Source organism: Camelus dromedarius, chromosome 18 (genome assembly GCF_036321535.1).
Source record: "Camelus dromedarius isolate mCamDro1 chromosome 18, mCamDro1.pat, whole genome shotgun sequence".
Taxonomy (NCBI): Eukaryota; Metazoa; Chordata; class Mammalia; order Artiodactyla; family Camelidae; genus Camelus; species Camelus dromedarius.
In genome coordinates this window covers 20,865,187-20,885,980 of record NC_087453.1, presented here as the reverse complement: position 1 = coordinate 20,885,980, position 20,794 = coordinate 20,865,187, and the positions used below count along the sequence as shown (strand labels likewise).

General features: G+C 50.7%; 1 protein-coding gene across 1 annotated transcript; it reads left to right on the top strand.

The window, feature by feature from the left end:
* Positions 1-1,543: 1,543 nt before the first annotated feature.
* On the top strand, positions 1,544-20,480 carry LOC105091289 (uncharacterized). The gene is made up of 16 exons (XM_031434406.1): positions 1,544-1,584; positions 3,062-3,185; positions 4,169-4,385; positions 6,324-6,428; positions 7,469-7,600; positions 8,432-8,516; positions 8,623-8,686; positions 9,041-9,126; positions 9,914-10,096; positions 12,400-12,453; positions 13,430-13,582; positions 14,658-14,725; positions 14,968-15,012; positions 15,401-15,461; positions 18,119-18,198; positions 20,328-20,480. Exons 2-14 carry the CDS (start codon positions 3,077-3,079, stop codon positions 15,426-15,428), a joined length of 1,329 nt encoding a protein of 442 aa, XP_031290266.1. The 5' UTR covers positions 1,544-1,584; positions 3,062-3,076; the 3' UTR covers positions 15,429-15,461; positions 18,119-18,198; positions 20,328-20,480.
* The last annotated feature ends 314 nt before the right edge of the window (positions 20,481-20,794 follow it).

Below are 20,794 nucleotides of genomic sequence, written 5' to 3'. Positions count from 1 at the left end.
GCCAGATCTTGGAAGGGAGAGGAGACCTCCATGCTTCCCTCAACACCCCACACCAGTCCCCAGTGGCTTAGAAAATAAACCTTAGAGCCTTTCTCTGCCCCAGGCAAGAAGACGACATTTGGCAGTAATGTTGAGACCCAATCAACAGAAATAAGGGAGACCTGCCAACTTTTAAAGCATCTTACAACCAAAAGTCCATGATTTTATGACTCTGAGATCATAGAATAAGTACATCTGAAATATGGTACCAAACCACAATAACATTAGCCATTGGCTTTTGATATCAGCCAAAGTCAGACGTTCAGAACTAGGTAACACTGACCTCGTATTTCCTGCACAGCTGCTGCCTTCCAGAACCAGCCCTTCTACCTCAGCCCCATGTGTCCAGCTGAAGAATGGAGTTTAACACCTGCCCTGACCACGTCTCTGATTGTGAAAGGGAAAGGAATGAGCCACAAGGAGGACCCTGTGGAAAATCGAAAAGCTGCCTAGACATGAGTCATGCCCACCATTGGGATGACTGCACCGGACAGCGGTTAATGAAGGAGTCAATGCTGACACAGCCAGGTACGTGCACTCACAATGGTGGCGCAGGATTCCCCACGTAAGAGAACCTCTAAACATAGTATTTTGGTTGGGAGTGAGGACTCGAGGTCTTGGAGCTGCATTATGTAGTAATATTGAATTTCCCCTTCTTGGATAGCCAGTTTCCTCTCTGGACCCTGATGTCAAATCCCAGTTTTGCCACAGACATGCTGTGTGACCTTGAGCAAATCACTTAACCTCTCTGAGTCTCAATTTTCTCATCTATAAAATGGAAATTAAAAGAAGCAACGTCTTTTGAACCCTTCTTATGTGCCAGGCCCTGTGCTGATACTTACATTAATGAACCTTCACAATAACCAAAAATCATAGATGGATTTATTTTTTGCAGACATGAAAAGTGAGGCTCGGGAGGGAAAGTAACTGGCCCACAGTTACACAACAACTGAGTGACGGTGGGGATTTGAACCCCAGCCCGTCTGGCTGGAGAGGCATGGCATGGATGACAAATCTGGAAAGGACATGGGGAGTGGCCACAAGGTGGTCCCTGGGCCCCTCCCAGTCCTACCTCTCCCTCTCGCCCACTCTCCTCCATACACCCCCTCACACACCCTTACTCCCTTGGATTCTGTGACTGCTACATCCTGTAACAGGAGCCACCTTGGGTCCCTCCCGAGAGCTGGAGGCCCTGCCCAGGTTCCAGCGCTCTGATGTTGCTTCTAAGGAGAAGGGCCCATCCCCCAAACCACTGGGACCCCACCCACTTCCTCCCTGGGGTCTTTTGGTCAGGCCCAGAGCCTGTCCCTTTGGCCTCAGAGAGCAGTCAGAGTTTTGGCCAGAAGCCCCTAACCATGTGGTGCCAAGAGGACCTGTCCCTCCACTGAAGGGTTCCTCTGAGCACAAGTCTGGCCAGGAGGCTGGACTTCCTGCCATGTGCCCACCCACCCGAGCTTCAGAGCTCAGGTTATAAAAGTTGTATCTTTCTGAGAAGCTGGAGACAGAGGCCAGGGAGAGATTCAGCACAGCCCTATTCTTGGAGAGGTAAGGACAAGGAGGCTAACGTGGGCATTTCACAAATATTTCTAGAGCATCTACAGTAACATGGTGAAAGAGATTCTCAGCACCAGGACCACCTGGGTTCAAATTCAGGCTCTGCAACCACCACCTGTGTGACCTGGGGCAAGCCATTTCTCCTCTTTGTGCCTCAATTTTGTCATCTGTAAAATGGGCCTACTATCAGTGACCCCAGCCCATTCTGGTAAGGACTCAATAATGCAATGAAGCTGGTAAAGCTCTCAGCATGGGGCCTGCCACTTAGTAAAGACTCACATAGAAGTCGGGGCTGGTATGACTCAAGGGAAGAGATGGAGAGGCCTGGGAGACGGTGAGAAGTACTAAGAGCAGGAAGGGAGGAGAGACCTGACTTAGGTAGACTGATGAAGAAAAGTGCCTGACATAGGTACTGCCTATATACTGTCTGGATGGGTGGTGGATGAATTTAAGATCAGCCTGGAAGCAAAATATAAATAGCTAATGCTATGAGTACAAATCTCCGAGTCCAAACTTCACATCTGCAAACACATAAAACTTCCTTTCTGTAGTACCCAATTTTATCACTGTTTTGAGCTCCTGCCATCAGGCAACAAAAATACTGGTTGTTGCTGATTCGAGGCAATGCCAGGCTATTCTCAGGCACTCTAGAGTAAGCTCAGCACTTTGGGGTGTCCAGTCCTTCCTTGCTCGGGGGCAGCGTTTACCCTCCAAGTGGCTTCTTGATGGACATGGGGGTAGGGCTGTGGCGGCTCCTTAATGGGCCCTGCTGACAGTGGCATCTGCCCTGGAGATGTCTGCATCCCACGGGTCTCTGCCTTGTAATTCCAAAGACTGCATCTGGGATCCCAACTATGCCCTTCTGGCCACTGAGGCAGGGCTGTGGTTCAGCAGGAACCAGTAAAAACATACAGATTGAAATATTGAAATATTTCCCTACTAGATGGTAAAGAGCCATGGCTTCGAGCCCTGCAGGTGCCTACCCTGGCCACTATGGTGCCCCCCCCCAACCTCCCCAGGATCCAGACACCTCCACAGTTAAAAGGGAGCACTATAACTTTCAACATCTCACAAAGTCGCACAGCCACATTAACCACTGTTGGGCTCCCTGCTTGCTAAGTGCTTTGCATGTGTTATTGAATGCATCCCCCACAACAACCTACAATTGTCCTCATTTTACAGATGAGAAAACTGAGGCACAGAGAGGTCAGGTAACTTGCTCAGGAAGTGGCAAAGCCCAGATTTGAAGCCAGCACACCTGAGGGGGAAGGACATTTGAGCAGCAGGAACCGAAAACACTAATGTGAGGTGGTAGGAAGTACACTCGGTGCTCAAGGACCAGCGGATCTAGAGCTGAGGGGAGAAGGAAGTGTGGAGAGATGGTGCTAGTAGAGGCGAAGCTGGGAGAAGCTAGGCAGCGGTCCCGGGAGAGGACGTGGAGGTGGGGCTCTGAGCTCTGTGTCCACAGGTCCTGACCAAGAGGATGCTGCTATTCTGGGAGTCACTGCTCTGCTGGGGGCTGCTGCCCCTGGCCCAAGGTGGGGGCCAGCACATGGTCTTCTTGAGGGTCAGCAGGGATCAGCTGGAATCAGGTAAATTTTAAGGGGTGAGGGGCAGGAGACAGGAACTCAGGGAAGGGCGGGTAGAAGATGGCACCACCTTCCTGCTCAAGACTTTTCCTCTCCTGGCCTCTCCCTCACCTGCAGCAGAATTTGCCTTCCTTTGCCCAGAGCTGATCCCATCTCCAAGGCTCTGCATCTCCAGCCTTTTCCATCATCACCTGCCCTGACCACCTCGATAGGCTTCCCAGCCACCTTCCTTCGTTTGTGCTGTTCCTTCTGCCTTCTACAATCTGTCCCTTCTTCTCAACATGGTGAATTCTGACTCACCCTTTAAAGCAAAGCTCTAACAATCCCAATTTCCTCAGTAGAAGGAGTCTCCTTCCACTGGATTCTCACAGCCCTTTGGTGAAGCCTCATCTGTGGCTTTATCCAAGCATAATTGTACTTGTTGTCCTGTCTGTCCATCTGTCTCTTTCCCTAACTCTTGGCTGTGAGCTCCTTGTTGTCTATCCACTTCCTGTCTCATTCTCCACAGTCCTACTTCACTGATCTTTCTGTTTCATACACTCACCAGGCTCACTACCACCTCAGGGCCTTTGCATGTGCCATTCTCTCTGTCTACATTGCTCTCTCCCCAGATCTTGCAGTAGTGGATGTCTTCACTTCATTTGGGTCTCAGCTCAAATGCTTCCTCCTCAGAGGCTCTCCCTGACCACCCTATCTAAAGCAGACCTCCCTCCCAGTCACACCCCAACTCGACTCCATTTTATTTTTGAAAATTGCTTTGCTCGCTTATCTGAGTGCTCATTTGTTGTCCATTGCCCGCACTAGACTGTAACCTCCATGGGGGCAGGAGCCCCATTGCTTCTGGTCCCTGAGCCCAGAAGAGAGTAAGCTTAATAAGTGCTTGTTGCTAAATGACTAAATCGCTGACTCAGAGCAAATGCATGTGGGCATTTGTTGAATAACTGGATGAAGGGTGAGCCCCACGCTGAGAAAGGGCTGGTCCTCAGACATTTCAGACCTGTTGTTGAAATACCACGTCCTGGACCACGTGACCAGGATCCCTGTGACGGGGGCCACGAGTGAAGGTGTCGCCATCCTGGACCACCTTCCCTTCGTAAGAGAAGGCCTCTCCAAGAAGAGTAGTGGGCTAGACCTGTCGCTGGTCAGGGACCTGCTCTCGGGGCAGAACCTCCCACTGCTGGGGGAGCTGCTCCAGGCGGGCGGGTGAGTAGCCTTCTGGCCTTTTCCCCAACAAGGCACAGTGTTCTCACCGGTCAAGTGGGACACGGGGAGGGGTGGGGCGGGGAGAGGCCCAGGTGTCTTTGGAGCTTTTCTACAGCCTGGAAAGCACACAGCAAGAGTGCTTTTATTGTCCCTAAACCTCTCTAAGCCACTTGAAATCTGCCAAGGGACAAAGCAGAGTCTCAATCAGGGATCTTAGCCTGGCAGCCCTCCAGCCCTCCGCATTCAGCTTACACCTGGGTATTGCAAACTTGCAGAGTGTCTTTAAAATATTTTAGTGAATTGCTAATATTTAAAAATCTGGAGAGTTTTAATAAAAATCTAGATTTTTGTATTAACTTGCTAGGACTGCAGGAACAAAGTACCACAAACTGAGTGGCTTAAACAAGAAAAATTCTGGAGACTAGAAATCCAAGATCAAGGCGTTTTCCATGTCTCTCCCCTAGCTTCTGGGGGTTTGCTGGTAATCTTTGGTTTTCCTTGGCTTGGAGAAGCATCACCCCATCTTTATCTTCACTTGGCATTCTCCCTGGGTGCGCGTCTGTGTCTGTGTCCAAATGTCCCTTTTCATAAGGACACTAGTCATATTAGATGAGGGGCCCCCCTTACTCCAGTATGACTGCATCTTAACTACACCTGCAACAACCCTATGTCCAAATAAATTCACATTATAAAGTACTGGGGGTTAGGAATTCAACATATGAATTTGTGTGGAGGGGGCAGGGGACAATTCAACCCAGAAGGACCATTCTCTCTGTAACAAGGATCTGGCCACACCTGGCCTGACTTCCCATGTGGCAATCATTGGTGTAGTGTCTGCAGTCCCTCAGTCAGTCCCCAGCCACCTCCTCCCCTCCCTTTCATATTACCTTCTTGGACCTGAGGCAAATGATTTGGAGACTTCTGGTAAAATAAGTACCAATATAACTGAACGGTATTTATTTATATTGGGGCAGAGGTTCCTGCAAGGTCAACCTATGTAGCCACTGTTGTGCCTCAAATCCATCTCCAAGCACAAGCAGGGAGAGCCAGACAGGACCTAGGTGATAGAGTCCAGAAGACGTTTTCTGATGGGGGTGAAATGAAATGAAAAGCGAGGTGCTGAAGAGTGGAGGCACGTCTCAGAGAGGCTGGGGAGGAAGGTGCTGGGTCCATGCCTGCCCCAGCACATCCTAAGGCCTAGGACTGGCCACCACTCACTCCCACCCGAGTATTTGCCCTGCCTCTGCTCACCCATGCCGGGAGGGCCATAGGAAAAACCCCACATGGCCCAGTCATTCTTAAAAACTCCTCTGGAAGGTTCTGTGCTGGAGCATGCAGCCTTTAGGGAGCCTGACCCAGCCAGGTCTTCCTCCAGCACTGGAACTTGTTGCTGCCCACACCAGTGGGCTCCAGATGAGTCACCAGCTTGCATCTAATGTTCAAAAAGTACGTAAAACTCTGGGCTCCTCTTAGCTCAGGGAGATGCTGGGACCTGAGGCCATGATGGGATCAGAGGGCTCATGTCCTTCCTCCCAGATGCTCAGCAGGGCAGGTGCCCCTGAGAGGAAGGCAGTGGGACCACCAGCATCATGCTTTCTCTGCCTCCCATCTGCTTGCGTGTCTTTTGCAGGACACTTATATTTGAATTCAGCCCAGTTATATGTGCACGGACAGCTCCTCCACTGCATTCTCCCCATTTTGTAGAGGGTGACACTGAGGCCCAGATAAGGAAAGGGACTTGCCCAGGTCTTCAAGGCTTTGAGGCTGGAACTAGAGCCCAGTGCTCTGCAGCTGGGCTGGGGGTGAGGAAAGGGGCTGTCCCAAAGCTGCCCACCCCTCCTGGGGCCTGCCCCTATCCCAGCCATACAGACACACACACTCCACAGACACAGGGGCCTTACTGGGCCACACCACCAACACCCTCCATGTTACTCACAGGTTGGTCATAGAAGAGGCCAAAGGACCTGAGGTCACCCTGCAAATCCTGAGTGACAGCCTGCTGCAGGTCACATTGCGATGCAAACTGTACCTCTCGTTCCAGAGGTGAGGATGTGCACTGGGGGCTTCCTCTCCGTCTCCCTCAGTTCCAGGCAGCCGTGCAAGGCTAGCAAAAGCCTGTGCCTATGTCACCAGAAGGATCACAATAATCCTTTCCACTTGAGCAAGTTTCAAAGTCATTTTCTCCGATGAGGAAATCGAGGCACCGATGGGAGAGGGACCTGACTGGGATCACACAGTAAATCTGCAGCAGAAGCTGAGATAAAACCCTCTGACTTCCATGACAGGGGACATGTGCCCCATCCGAGTAAAAGGTGGATGCTTTCACAGGATGATCCGAGGAGGGTCTTGTTCAAGCTCAGCTCGGAGTCCAGCACACCTGGACCCTAATCCCACTTACCATCTGGGCAACTTGAACAAAGACATCCGTCCTCTGGGCCTCACCCACAAAATGTTAATATCAAGTCCCCTACTGCCTTTGGCTGTTTTGAGAGTCCACTGCCCATCTCAGAGTTTAGATCGCTTGCTAAACCGTGGCTGATGCTGGCCTGGGGTTGTAAACAGAACAGCGACAGAGGGAGTGATAGTGGCACCATTTGCACATGAAACAGGAATATTCTTAAATGCCCCCGAGGAATATGTCCACTCCAGCTTTTCTTGTAAAATATGGCATTCTTTGCCTCACTTCCTTTTTTAATAGAAAAGTGAGAACAAAGAAATATATTTCTTTGATAGAGATGTGGGCACAGAGAAATATTTCTCTGCTATACGATAAATATATCATAGCCCCTATAATCATGTGCAGTAAAAATGCAACTTGACCCTTTGCCTGCTAGGTAGCAAACTGGAGAGCATGTGGTCCATCTCAAGGTCACATCAGCCCCAGGTGAGTGCCACCCGGTGAGGAGACGGGCCCAGAGTTGTCAGATCTTTTACAATTTCCACAGGTTGAACTCTACATTTTTAATGAACTCTCCTAGTTTTTCATTGGAGCCCTCCAGGCAACAATGGGCCACCAGCCTGTGACTTTTGGCCTCAGTCTTGGACTGTGGCTTGGAGCCTGCCCAGACACCCTGCCCCTACAGGATCCTGGAGCTCAAAGTCATCAAGAATATCCACATTGGGGTATGGCTAGAGCAGACGGGGAACAAGACCAGCGTGGCCTTCGAGGAGTGCCACACCCCACCAGGATACCTGAGCATTGAGGTGCTGGAGCAGTGAGTACCCACCTCTACTCCTGCGCTTCCACTGCAGGTGCAGGCCTTCCTGTGCCGCTCCTGCTGCTCAGCCCTTCACTGAGACTCCAGGTTGGGGCTGCCTCTCCCCAGCCTAAGTTGTCTAGAGTGACCAAGGGTGTCAGTGACAGGGTCATCTCCAAGGCCACCAGCTGTACACACCACCCATCAGCATCTCCTGCCTCCATGTTGAATGCCATGGTTGTAGTGTACATCCACCCAGGTCAAATCTTGGCTTGTCTGCTTCCTAACACTGGGACCCCTGGCCAAACTATTTGACTTCTAGGAGCCTCAGTTTCCTCACGAATAAACGGGATCACTCACAGAGCCCAGCCAGCTTGGGGTGGTTGCGGGGAACAGATGAGCTAACCCATGGGAGCCACTTAGCACAGAACCTGCAGCATAAAGTGGCCATTACCTATGAAATATACCCAACACAAAAGCCACCTCCTCCAGGAAGCCTTCCATTGACTTCCACTGCCAGGTGTGATCACTCCCTCCTTAAAAATCCCAGAGAACTTTATCAGACAGGCAGAGAGGGAGAATCAAGAAGAAATAAAGAGAAGGAAGACAGGCAGGAAGAAAGAAAGCAAGAAGGAAAGAAGGGGGAAAAAAAATAAGCAGAAAAGGAAAGTGGGGAAGAGGAGAGAGGAGAGGAGAGGAGAGGGATACCAGGCGAGGAAGGAAGCAGTCACCCTGAGCTTCCATGTTACACAGGCCCACTGGGGCTCTCCTCAGCCCTGCCCTGGACTCCCAGCTCTGGCCTGTCTCTCTATGGTGTCTCAGGCCCCACCTGCTTTCCCGTGTCCCTAGGATAGACCCCCTCCTGGTGAACAAAGCTCTGGCGATGGTGACAGATGTCCTGGATGAGGCATTGCCCTTCCTCCTGCAGAAGACAGTAAGTTGCTCACCCCCACACACCCTCCTGAGAGATGTGACCCCAAGGGACAGCCCCTTGACCTCACCTCGGCCTCAGTAACAACCCCCTCGTGCCTCCCTTCCAGGTGTGCCCCCTGGCCACAACCCTGCTCAACTTGCTGCTGAAAGACCTGTTACACAGCACTCTGTGTACATAGCTCCTGGTCAGGGAAGACGCTTATCTGCTGTCTCCCACACTGTGTGCCAGGCACTACTTCCTAGTGGAGGGAAAAGAGAGCACTATGACCTCGGTTCTCCCCACAAACCTGTTTCACAGTCTGTAAAATGGGATTAATCATAGGCCCACAGAGAACCATTGCAATGCATATAACCTGGCACAGAGTTATGGCCATAATGTTGTTACAAGAAGCACAGGCCCAGCCCACAAGGAACTTAAAGATAAGCAGAGAGGGAGAACGAATTTCTCCCTGCTTCGCAACCTCCCCATTCCCTTCCATCCATCCCCCAGGGAGGCTGAGCCCCAGTTTCATTTCTTTGTTGTAGCCCCAGCCAGCTCGGGCCTGGAAGACTTCCAGTACTATGTCATTACCACGGAGTTCACAGAGGAGGCCATCCTGATGAAAGTCAGGGTGAGCCAGCCCCCTGGCCAGGCAGAGCCTTGGGGGACATCCACTGGTCTGTGGGAGGCTGGGCAAAGAGGAACATGAGGTGGGGCTTCTGTGGAAAGGAGGCACAAAGAGGAGGAGGAGCAAGCAAAAGAATTGGGAGGCGAAAGAGGAGAGAGCAGGGAACGGAGAAGAAAGGAAAGACCCAGCAGGCCCTGCCCTCTGGAGCTCGTGCTGAGCCCAGGGAATCCCGCTCAACCCTGGAGAGCAGGAGGCCAAGGGGCTGCGTGTCCCATGAGTGAGAATTAGGCTCCAACAGAGGGTGAGGGAGTGGCTCAGAAGCAGCAGGACCATGTGTAACGCCCAGCTGGAAGGGACCTCTCAGATGTGGAAACTGAGGCCCAGAGAAGGGACGAGGCTGGCTGCCCTGCTCCTCCATGGAATGGTGGGAGGTGGGTCAGGAGGATGGGGGATTTGAGTGGATAGGAAAGAGAGGTGTTAACAAAGGCACAGAGAAAGGAATGAGGTTACATGGGGGCAAAGCAAGGAAGCATAGTTCATAGGTTCTCAGCATGTGTAGGATCTTGAGAAAGTCACCTCCCTTCTCTGGGCCTCAGTTTCCTCATCTATCAAATGGTGACAATAATAGTTTCCATGCCATGGCACTGTTGTCAGGTTGAAATGAGATTGCACACATAAATGTTCAGCACTGTGCTTAGCACACAGTGAGCCCTCCATATATTAACTGCAACCAGTTTTTGGTTGGGGAGGATATTCCCACTAAATTTCTCCTTCTTCCATTTTTCTGAAGCTTGTGACCCGCTGCTGCCCAGCCCAGAGAGCCCCAAGGCCTGACCACCTGCCCCCATGGCCCCTCCCAAAATTAACCCAGGGCAGCATGGCAGACCTGGCCTTTCCACTGGGAACCTACAATGACATCCTGTCCTGCCTCTACACCAGCAAGGAAATCCATGTGAACTCCCAGGATCCCGTGGTGAGTGCTTGAGGAAGGGGAGTACATAACTTTATTGCTCTATTTTTCACATGAAGAAACCAAGGCCCAGCTGGCAGAAGTGCCTTTCTGGGTGGGTTCTAGGTAAGTCACTTGCCCGATCTCAACTTCACCTGGAAAACTCCTATTCAGCCTTCAGAACCCAATTTAGAAGTTCCCTCCTCTGGGAAGACTTCCTTGAACACCTAGGCCCCTTTGCTGTAACATTTATGCTGCAAATATGTACCGAAGACCTACAGTGTGCCATGCCCTGTGCAGACAGGGTCCCTGCCCTTGCAGAGATCAAAGTTTCCTGCAGGAATAGAAACTGAAGAGGAAAATGGTCAGATAAATAAAATAATTTATCTTATTTATAATAAGCAGAGCAATGGATCAGCAAGTGACTGGTGGAGGTGAGAGGGCTACCCTGGACACAGTAGTGGGTGAAGACATCTCTGAGGAGGTGGCCTCATTGGTGACAAGGAGGTGCACACACAGAAGTCTCCAAGGAGAACAAGTTCCCAGGGTTGGTGAGGGGATCAAATGAGGGGAAACCAGATAGATCACTGCTCAGAAGCCCCAAGCAGCTCCTCACCACATTCTGAATAAAATCCAGTCTCTTCTCTGCAGCTCCCAGGGCCTTGTATGATCTGGCCCCTGCCCACCTCTCTAGCTCTGTGACCTCACCCACTACACGCCAGCCACTCAGGCTGAGCTGGTGCTCACCTCAGGGCCTTGGCATATGCTGGTCTCCCTGCCTGGAACACCCCTCTCCACTGTTGGTCTCAGTGTAAATGTCATCACCTCAGAGAGCCCCCCCTTGACCACATCTAAATATCTGAAGTAAGCCTTCTCTCTCTCTCTCTCTCCACCGTCTCTCTTTCTGTTTTTTTCCCTTCAAAACATTGATTACACTGTGTATGCATGCATGAGTCAAGTTTATGTATATATATGTATACACACACACACATACACACAGATGTGTATTCTGTGTGTGCTCATTTATTTAACTTTGTGTGTTCATGTCTCCCCTATTTTGAGGACAGGGACTATGAGCCATATACTCTATGAAGGGCACACAGTGGGTGCTCAGTAAACACTGAAATATGAAATCCCAAGATCCATATCTGGAAGAGAGCCAATGTGACTGCTCCATTTTTCACATGAGGAAACCAAGGCCCAGACAGGAATAGTGACTCTCAAGTCACCCAGCAAGTGAGATCAGGACTGGAGCCAGGTCTCCTGCCTCACCACACTGTTCCCGCCCCTCCACACAGGTGTAGCAGCTCTGAGACAATTAGAAATAAACCCTGTGATTCCATGTCTACAAAAATTCTTACACCAGTGGGTGAGGGCATATGTGCAAGGGTGTTCTTTGCAGCTTCACTTGTTACAGGGTGAAAAATACAGTTAACCTAGGTGTCTATCGATAAGGAATTGGTAAAATAAGTCATGTTATGGTCATATAAGGCAGAATACATGCAGCTGTTTAAAAGAATGGGGCTGTTTTATATGTACTGATGTTGAAAGGAACAAACAAGGTGTAGGACCTTGTGGTTAGAATGTCCCCATCTATTCATGCTTATATGTGTGTAGAAAATAGTCTGTCAGGATATACTCCCAAATGTCAACAATGGTTAGCCCTGAGAATACGATTTAGGGAAAAAGGGAAAGAATTATTGGGATGGACTTTTAATTTTTACTGTATACATTTGTGTAGTGTTTTCTATAATGATTTATGATTTTCAAAAATCAATGGAAGTGGGTAGGGTATATAGCTCAGTGGTAGAGCATGTGCTTAGCACGGACAAAGTCCTGGGTTTAACCCCCAGTACCTCCACTAAAAATAATAATAATAAATGAATAAATAAGTGAACCTAATTACCTCTTCCCCCCAAAACAAAAAATCAAAAACAAACAAACAAATAAAAATCAATGGCGCATTTATAGATGAATACAAATATGATAAAGCAAGTAAAGGAAAATGCTAATAGAAGAATCTAGGTGATGAGGTTATAAATGTTTTCTATAAAATTCTTTCAACTTTACTGCATGTGTGGAAATTTTCACAGTAAAATGCTGAGGGGGGGAAATCATTGAAACCATAAAAAGTCAATCTTTCCAGATAAATCATGATGAAAAGCCAAGTGAATGGTTCCTCCCATGCTGGGACTGAGTGGTGTGCCGGTGGTACATTCAGTTGGGGACAATTACATGTCATTGAACACCAATGACACCCCCACGAGCCTGCTCAGAACCGACCTGCAGGATTCTCAAGGCCAACACCCACCTTGCCCTTCTTCCAGGCTGCCGACCTCATTCAGCTGTTGTCACTGAGAGAGCTGGAGCCTGGGCCCAAGGTGGGTGTGTTGCCAGCTTCTCCCCTGGCACCTCAGCCAGGATCTCAGGATAGATTCTGGAATGGGGGACAGGACTGGGCCACAGAGGCGTGTTCCATTTGGCTGGACTTTCCTACTGTGGACCCTGGAAATTACCACCCATTCTTCACAGGTGTTGTGAGGATTAAGGAGATGATTCCCGTAGCTCACTGCCCTATCTGGGTGACAGGCCCTGTGGCTGCCACTATCACTCACTATGGGACAAAACCCCAACCCTGCTGAGCCACACCTCCTGAGGCAGATGGAGGGGCATGCGGTAGATGTAGTGAGCAGCTGGGTACCAGGCCCGTACCCCTGTGTTGACAAAATCCTTGCAAAGCCTGTCCTCTCACCCTCCTTTTATAAGGGTGCAAACTGAGGCTCAGCAAGGTGAATTCACTTGCCCGAGCTCACATTGCTCAGTCAGTGGTGGATCCAGGATTTGAAGTCAGTCCCAGACTCCAAAATCCGTGCTCAATGTTCTGTCTCCAAAGGCTCTGAGAATAGGGCACCAGATGAACAAACAATAGTAACAGTAACCACAATAGGTAACAACAGCATGACTGGATGCCAGGTTCCATTCTAAGCACTTTACATAAATTAACTCATTTATGCAATTAGTATCCCCATTTTATAAGCATGAAGATTGAGGCACAGAGAAATGAAGAAACTTGTCTCAGGCCACACAGTGTGTAAGAGTAGAGCTAGATTCTGGCTCCAAAATCTATGCTCTTACCTGCTATGCGTGCCCAGAGAAGAAGGATGTAATCTTAACTCAAAGGAGCTCAGGGAGGGTAAGTGACCTTCCCAAGGTCACACAGCAAGTTGCTGCAAAGCTAGAATGAAAACTCAGACACCCTGACTCCTAAGACAGTCTTGTTCCCATTCCTCCAAGCTGGGGGCTGAGGAACTCCATCTTCTGTCCTGGCATGTACCATTCCGCTTTAACCTCATTTAGACTCCTAATCAGTCCAGAGGGAGTGTGGGACTGACTGTCAGCACCCCTGATGCTCCGACTGTCCACCTTGATGGCCACACAGCTGCAGTCGTCCAGCCGGGCTCCTTGGTGCTGCTGGGCCCCGGCAACACCGCCTCCGTCTCAGTTTCCTGGGTGAGTAAGCCTCAAAGTTCTTTATTCCCCAGGGGGCCTGGGTCCACTTGAGGGCCCCTCCAGGGCCAGCTGACTGAGACAGGGTAACAAGAGGGCAGTGGCAAACCTCACTGCCAAGTCATCTGCGAATATTCCATCAGTTCACACCCAAACAGCTGCGCCGGCTGTGAGAATATTAAAATACTTTAACACCAGCTCCCCTCAGTTCGGCCCCCGGTGCTCCCCCAAGGACCTCTTTAGCAACTATAGGGTTTTGCCTCCAGCATCCTCTGTTCAGTGCCCTTGACTGTCTCCCCTGGAGATGGCTGTGTTGAAAGCCCTTGCCCACAAAACCAGGGGAAAGATTAAAGAAACAGAGTTCACAGAGGGCTAAATGTGTCTGTGTTCTCTGCTCCCTGAGAGAGGTGACCCAAGCTAGAGAGGGAGGAATTCTGGGGAAATACAGCTCCCTCAAAATCTTGACCTCTCTATTCTGAGCCCTCTTGGAATTCCTATTTCCCACTCTATGGACCTTGAAATTGGGACAGGGCCTCAGATAAGGAGATGGGGGGGGAGGGGTCACCCCACCACAAGTGAGCCTAGGAGCACGTGGTATTACAACAGGACCCTGGGATCTTAGTTGGCACGATTCTGTGGCCTAGAGATCAGTCATCTCTGGCTGGTGGTAAAAAGACTGGTTTCTGGTTTATAAGGTGACTTACGAATTATAGAGGCTCAGAAACAACCCCCCGGAAACCAAGGGGTCCTCTGGCTTCCAGCAGGTGATTCTACAGCCAAAAGACTCACTGTAAAAGGCTTTCCCTCGGCTAAGCCGAGCTTCTCCTGCCACCTTGTACCCAGCCCGGCCCCCCCTTGCCCTCCAGGAGCACCCAGCACCCACCAGGGCCCTCTCCCATGGCAACACCCACACATTCACTGTCTGAACACCCGTGAACCAGCATCTGGGGCCAGGGGAGTGGACCAGGTGAGAGGGGCAAGGCCTGGACAAGTATTCACAGAGGGTAGGGGGAAGGAAATCCCTCCGGATGGAACATAAATTCCTCTCCTGTTCTGACTTCATTTCAACTCCTCATAGAAACTCCTTTCAAGGGTTGTGTTTTTCTCAAAAAATCAGGAATTAAAACTCCAGTTCTCTCCAAACAGGTAATGTGGTTTTTTTAGGTTTGGGATTTTCAGAAAAAATAAGATGGCTGACGGGGGAGGGAAGGGTGGTGGGGCGAGTGTGGTTACGGGGTGCAAGTTTCCAAGCTTGCTGCAAGTTGAATGGAGTAGTTTATAGGAGGGAAGGAAAGACGGGGAAGGTGTATTGTGACTTGAAGCTCACCGACAGTTGTAACCCCCAAGCAGCTGCCATGACCTAAAGGGTGATCTCTTTTCTCTAGTAGCATCACAGTCACCCTGGGACTTTACCCCCCGGCCTTGCAAAGCAGGTGAGTCTCTTTCCTTACCCTCGGACTCCCCGTGGTCCTGAAGTCCCCACCAGCAGGCCTGAAAAAAGGCCCTGAGTCATTGGTGTAGGGGGTTGAAAGCCTCCGTCGCTTTCCATGGGTGATAGCTTGCCCTAGAGCCCCCATGCCCCTGGGGTGGAGGAAAACCCCAGAACTTAAACGTGTCTGCTTCATTCTTCTGTACACTTAAATATTTACTGCATTTGCTACTACTATGTGTCTACGATATGCCAGTCTTGTCTTAAGTACTTAGGATATGAGTGAACAAAATAAATGTGGGCACCTGTGTACTGGAGCCCTCCCACTCCCGTGACCAGAATTTGCCAACCCAGCTGAAGCGACCTTCCTGTTCCCCTTTCATCTCTTGTAGGAGGAATGTCTGGAGGCCCTTCTCTTAGAGCTTCTGAAGAGGTTTTTGCCCCATCATAACAGTGAGCCCCACTGTGTTTCTCCTCATGCCCACATACCGTGTGCATCAACCATGCCCGAGGCTCTGTGCAGAGGTGGCTTGTCTTGTCCCCTGGGACTGGTTAAGAATTGCCCATGTGCCAGGCAGGAGGAGGGTGAAATCTGAAATCTGGGGTACAGCCAGTGAGGAGGGTGGGGAGGGGTGGGTGTGCCCTCCTGTTCTTCACCCAGGCCACGAGTGGCAACAAGAGCTCAGAAGTGGAGTGAGGAAGGGCTTCTTGGGGGAGGTGGGGGATTAGTGTTATGGGAAGTGAGACAAGGAAGGGCGCTCAGAGCGGTGGAGCCCACAGCCCCCAACTCCAGGGCCTGCGGGGGCCAGGAAGGTAGCACACCTGAAGGAAGCAGCCCAGGTAGGGCCTATGGCAGACATGTCCCGCTTTACATGGGCAGCCAGCCCTCAGCTCAGTCAAATGCCAGCAGGGCAAGATATTTTTTATCTTTGCCAGAAAGCTGAACTTTTTGCGACGTCACCCCCAACTTTAGGTATCAGTGACAAAATCAAACTTTGCCCAGACACCCTTGTCTTAGTTTGGCCTTCCGCGGAAGAAGACGGGAGGTAACAGAGGTCCGGCAGGACGTTGGGAAGTGGTCCCAGGAAGTTGGAAGGGTGTGGAAAGTGAGTCCTTTGGGAATGTAGAGCCTGGTCAGGCCCCTCTGCTCCGTAGAACTCACCACTCTCCTCTCCTTACACCTCCCTGACGCAGTCTGTGTAACAATTGCCCATCTACCCAGATGATTATTTGGTCTTTGTTCTTGTCCCCAACAAGATGGTGAGCTGCTGGAGGGCAGGGACCCCATCTTTGTTTCATTGTGTCCCCCACACCATGTCCAGTGCCTCCCATCCAGAAGATACTCAGGAAGTACATGTAAGATAAACAGCTCAGACCTTACTTGCCTCTGAGAAATCACCTGGCTCAGCCTCCTCATCTTTCAGATGGGCCCAGAGAAGTTAAGTGACTTACCCAAGGTCACATTGCAAGTCTCTGGCTGAGCTGAGTCCAGAACCCTGGCTTCCTGTTTCCCCAACATGGGCTTTTCCCTGCTCCAACTCGAGGACTCATGTCTGCAGAGTGAGGCCAGAGGAACAGGCAGGGGCTCAAATGCTGACCAGGTTGAAGGGCTTGCCATCTGTTCTGTGGCCCATGGTAGCCAGGGACGGTTCAGGGCATGAAGCGAGCAAATCTGTATTCAGGATGGGGAATCACCTGGAGGCGGGGAATGCTAGTAATAGCAGCCAGAGTCCAGGTGGGCAAGGATGCACCCTGACTTGGGATGGGGAGAAAGGAATGAAGACAAAGGGTCCCACCTTCACCAATGCCTACCATGGGTGGCTCACTCAATAAGTGTATCTTGGATCCTAGACTATAGATATCCATGGCGAGGGTCAAGAGATGAGCTAGGGGCTAGGCCTGACCCAGGAAGCCTATATAGTCCTGCAGGGTCTGAACACCCACGCCAGTGGACTGCACAATGCCAGTGTGTGCTGTTTACACTGGAGTCCTGTCCAAAGCTCCCCTACAAGATGGAAAAGAGTAAGGCCAAAGCCACTGAGAAAACACAGGAGGGCTGCCTGTAAGAGGTGGCCTAAGGGTAAAAGAATTGGCAGGGGAGAGACTCATGAAGGCCTGTGCTGCAGGCAGGGTCATCTGGTTCCAACACAGAGAGGACTGAAATGAGGTGGGTCCAGAGGCTGGAGCAGGAAGGCTAGTAAGGAGGCCTCTGCATGATCTGAGGACAGATGGGAGACCAGAGGCACCATCCTACCCGCTGCAATGGGATCAGAACAACACATTAGACCATCAAGGGTGAATCAGATCTTCCCCCGATCCCAGAGCGATGACAAGGGAATGGCATGGGGTAAGGGCTGGTCAGAGCAGAGGAGGAGCAGGGGTAGCCCATGCTAGACCCTCAAGATCAAATCTCAGAAACTCAGTTTGCCAAAAGTCAACTGGCCAAGTGGATAATTCTTTGAAATTCAATTTGCAAAATGACCAATTCTCCAAGTTTACTCCACTTAAAATTTACCAAAACCTTACTCTAAGGATTATTTTTCATTTATTTGATAAATGAGTATATTTGTGAATGTTATTTCTTTAATATAATTAAGGGATATTTTCTTTTTAGTATAACCAGACTTCTAGTGTTTTAAGGTTAATTCTTCAGTTTATAATGACTTTTTCCTAATCCTTTTCTGAGACATTTTCTGTTTCTGCCAACATTTTAGCATTCGGGGGAGCGCACAGCATTTTCAGCCATTTCCCTCAGTTAAACAAGAAGAATAAAATTCATTAATAGATTCCGAAGAAGCCTTCAACAAATTGAACATTCCTTAAAATGCTGCTAAGAGGAGTATCTGCATAAGAATGTGTTCATAGTTACTGAATATATTCAAGAAAAATTCCCTTAAGATAGATTTTTAATAAATGGGTAGGGTAGCTGTTTAGAGCCCTGGCTTTCTGGAGTGGATGGCCGATGGGGGACCGAGCAGGGAGGAAGACGAACCAAGTCCTTTGACTGTTCTGGGCAGTGGAGCAGCCAGGGGTCAGCTGGCCTGGCCCCACGCTGCACCCACAGACACCTGCCCACAGGGCACTGAGCAGCCGCGCCCTCCCCTCTCCAGACCTGCTCAGAGAACAAGGCCTCTTGTTGCCCAACATCAAGGGCATCTCCTTCGACCAGGCACGAATGGAGCCCTCCGAGGTAAGTCCTCGTAGAAGGAGCCTCCTGAGGCACACGGGGAGGTCAGAACCAGAAGGCTGTGGGGTCCTACAGGCGACTGAGCCACTCCATGTGGCAAGCCCTTTACCTCCTTACGTCACCATCTCCTCACAGCCATCCAGGGTGGGATGCCCCCTTTACAGATGAGCACATTGAGGCTGCAGGGGCTCCAAGAATCCCTCAGGGAGCCAGAGCCTGGGCTCACCGAGAGCGTCAGCGCCTTCCACAGGGCACCTTCACAATTAGCTCCTTGAAGTTGATGCTGTTACTTTTCCCATTTTACAGAGGAGGGAATGAAGGCTCAGGGAGGCAGAGAAACTCGCCCAGGGCAGCAGAGCCAGGATTCCAACTGGGGTTCATCTGACTTCAAAGCCTGTACCCGTCAGCCCTGACTACCCACCACCCTAGAACTCAGGTGATCCGACTGCCAGAACAGGGCTGGTGCCTCTGGAGCCTGCTGTCTGTGAACCACCAGAGGATGGGAACCAGGGCTAAATGACAGGGAGGTAAAAGGTAGCAGAGATCAGAGAGCAGAGAAAACCAGCAGAGGAACCATGAAGGTGCTTCTAGAGGAGTTTGCCAGCTCTGAATCTGCCCCCGGAGTCACCCCACCTCCTTGGCCCTCTTCCCTTCCTCTGTGGGTGAACCTGAGAAGGGGCTGATGGGGAAAGGCAGAGCTTAGAGATGCCCTTCATTTCTTTGTTTCCCACCTTAAAAAGATACCCATCTTAAACAGCAGCACAGAAAGGGACAATAGAGGCAAGGCAGAGAGAGTCAGACAGAATCTCCAGGTTGTGTGACCTCAGGCAAGCCACTGGCCCTCTCTCAGCCTGTCATCTCTGTCTATAAAATAGAGATAAAGATAGTTCTCCCCACAAGCTGGAAGTGAGGGCTTCCCTCACAAACACAAGAAACTGATTCTGACATTTTTCAGGATGTGACCCACCATCCCAGACACAAAGACTGAGATTCGGGACCCCCAGCTTACGTCCAATCCTGGACCGAATCCTCCCAGTTCTCAGTCCTGACAGTCAGAAAACACTAGAAATCTGCTTTCGAGAACCAGCAGTTACTGTGCAGAAGGAGACAGGAGGGGACGGCAGCAGTTTCTCTCATAAAACCCCAGCTCCAGGCCTGTGCTACTCCCCTACCCCCACCCTCAGACCCTCCCCTAGATTCAGCCCAGGGTGGCCCTACTAGGGAGAGGTCGGCTCAGGGTGACCCTAGCAGGCCAGGGCTGGCAGGTAATACAGGGGCTGGGGCTGCTCCAGACATGATGCCACAAATCCTGGCAAGGTGGGCCAGGAGGGCAGGGCCCCCTCTATAGCTCTGAATGCCCCAAACAACAAAGTCAGGGCATAGTCCCAGCAGCAGTCTCATAACCAGACCTATGTAGGCCAGGGGAGAGAGGGTGGGTAGGCTCACTGTCTCACTCACTGACTCACTGATTCATTTCTAGGCTGCCTCGCACTGTCGTGCTGGTTACATATCATACAACTCTAGAATGCACAACTCATACTATAGTTTACATGAACGACACCACCCAGGGTTGGGCAGTGCACAATCTGCACATTCTGCCATGGCTGCCCTCATCGTTCACTCATTCATTTAGTCAATATAGGTCACTGGCTGCTCTGTGCCTAGCCCTGTGCTGGGTGACAGAAATAAGTTAGATCTAGGCCCTGAACCGTCTAAAAGCTCTCATTCTTGTAGGGAAAACAGATGGATTCCAGCAACACAGTCAGGTTTGGGCATTGTGGGTGGGAGCATGTGGAAGGCTCCAGCTGGGTGAGAGGCCCACCTCAGGGTGACTCAAGCAGGACAAACTCTAAGGCTACAGAAACACGAGAGGCCCCATGGTACACAGGCTTTCAGGAAGAGCCCCAAAGACTGGCCTGTTCCTTCCCTCACAAACATTCCCAAGACCCTCTTTTCCCTCCAGTCTATCCCCTTGTCCAGTTGGTCCCTGACTCTGCCCTCTTGTCACCAGGGTACGGTGCATCCTTAGGACACACAGCCCCTCTCGGGGATGGCAGGAGCAGCCTCAGGGAGAGGCTGTTTTGTGTGTGGTGAGGACAGATGGGGCACATCTCCCTGCTTCTATCCAACAGAATTATTTGTTGCTGACCATTCCAGAGAAATAGTCCATTCTTACTGGGCCAGTCCCTCCCCTCAGCCACAAGTGCTCCAGACCCTTGAGAATCAAAGAACAGCTATAGTCACAGTGGAAAATCCTAGTTGCAATAAAGATGATTCTTGCTTGAGAAGGAGTCTGGTTTGCAGAGTTTGCTCAGGGGTTCTGGGAGGGGGCATGGCTGTTTTGGAATGTTTAAATGAAGGGTTTTTCTCCCTGATAGTTCCAGTTTCCCCTTGGCCCCTCAGAGGGGTATTCCGAGTTCTGTGTTCAGTGTCTCAGGGAAGGGAGGTTCCTCAGAAATGGAGAAAGGGCTTGAGCTTCAAAAGCCCAGGCCCTGAGAGGGGAGTAGAAAGGACGTGAGGAATCTGCACCCACCAGAAAGGTTCCCTGCTCAAGAGGGAGGAAGAGGACATGCAATATAATGTATATGTGCACTCGAAC

Excerpts from the sequence above, each read along its gene's own strand:
- LOC105091289 (XM_031434406.1), top strand. The coding sequence starts at position 3,077 with ATGCTGCTATTCTGGGAGTCACTGCTCTGCTGGGGGCTGCTGCCCCTG. Across the intron at positions 10,097-12,399 it reads TGAACTCCCAGGATCCCGTG|GCTGCCGACCTCATTCAGCT; the intron begins GTGAGTGCTTGA and ends CCCTTCTTCCAG. Across the intron at positions 12,454-13,429 it reads AGCTGGAGCCTGGGCCCAAG|ACTCCTAATCAGTCCAGAGG; the intron begins GTGGGTGTGTTG and ends AACCTCATTTAG.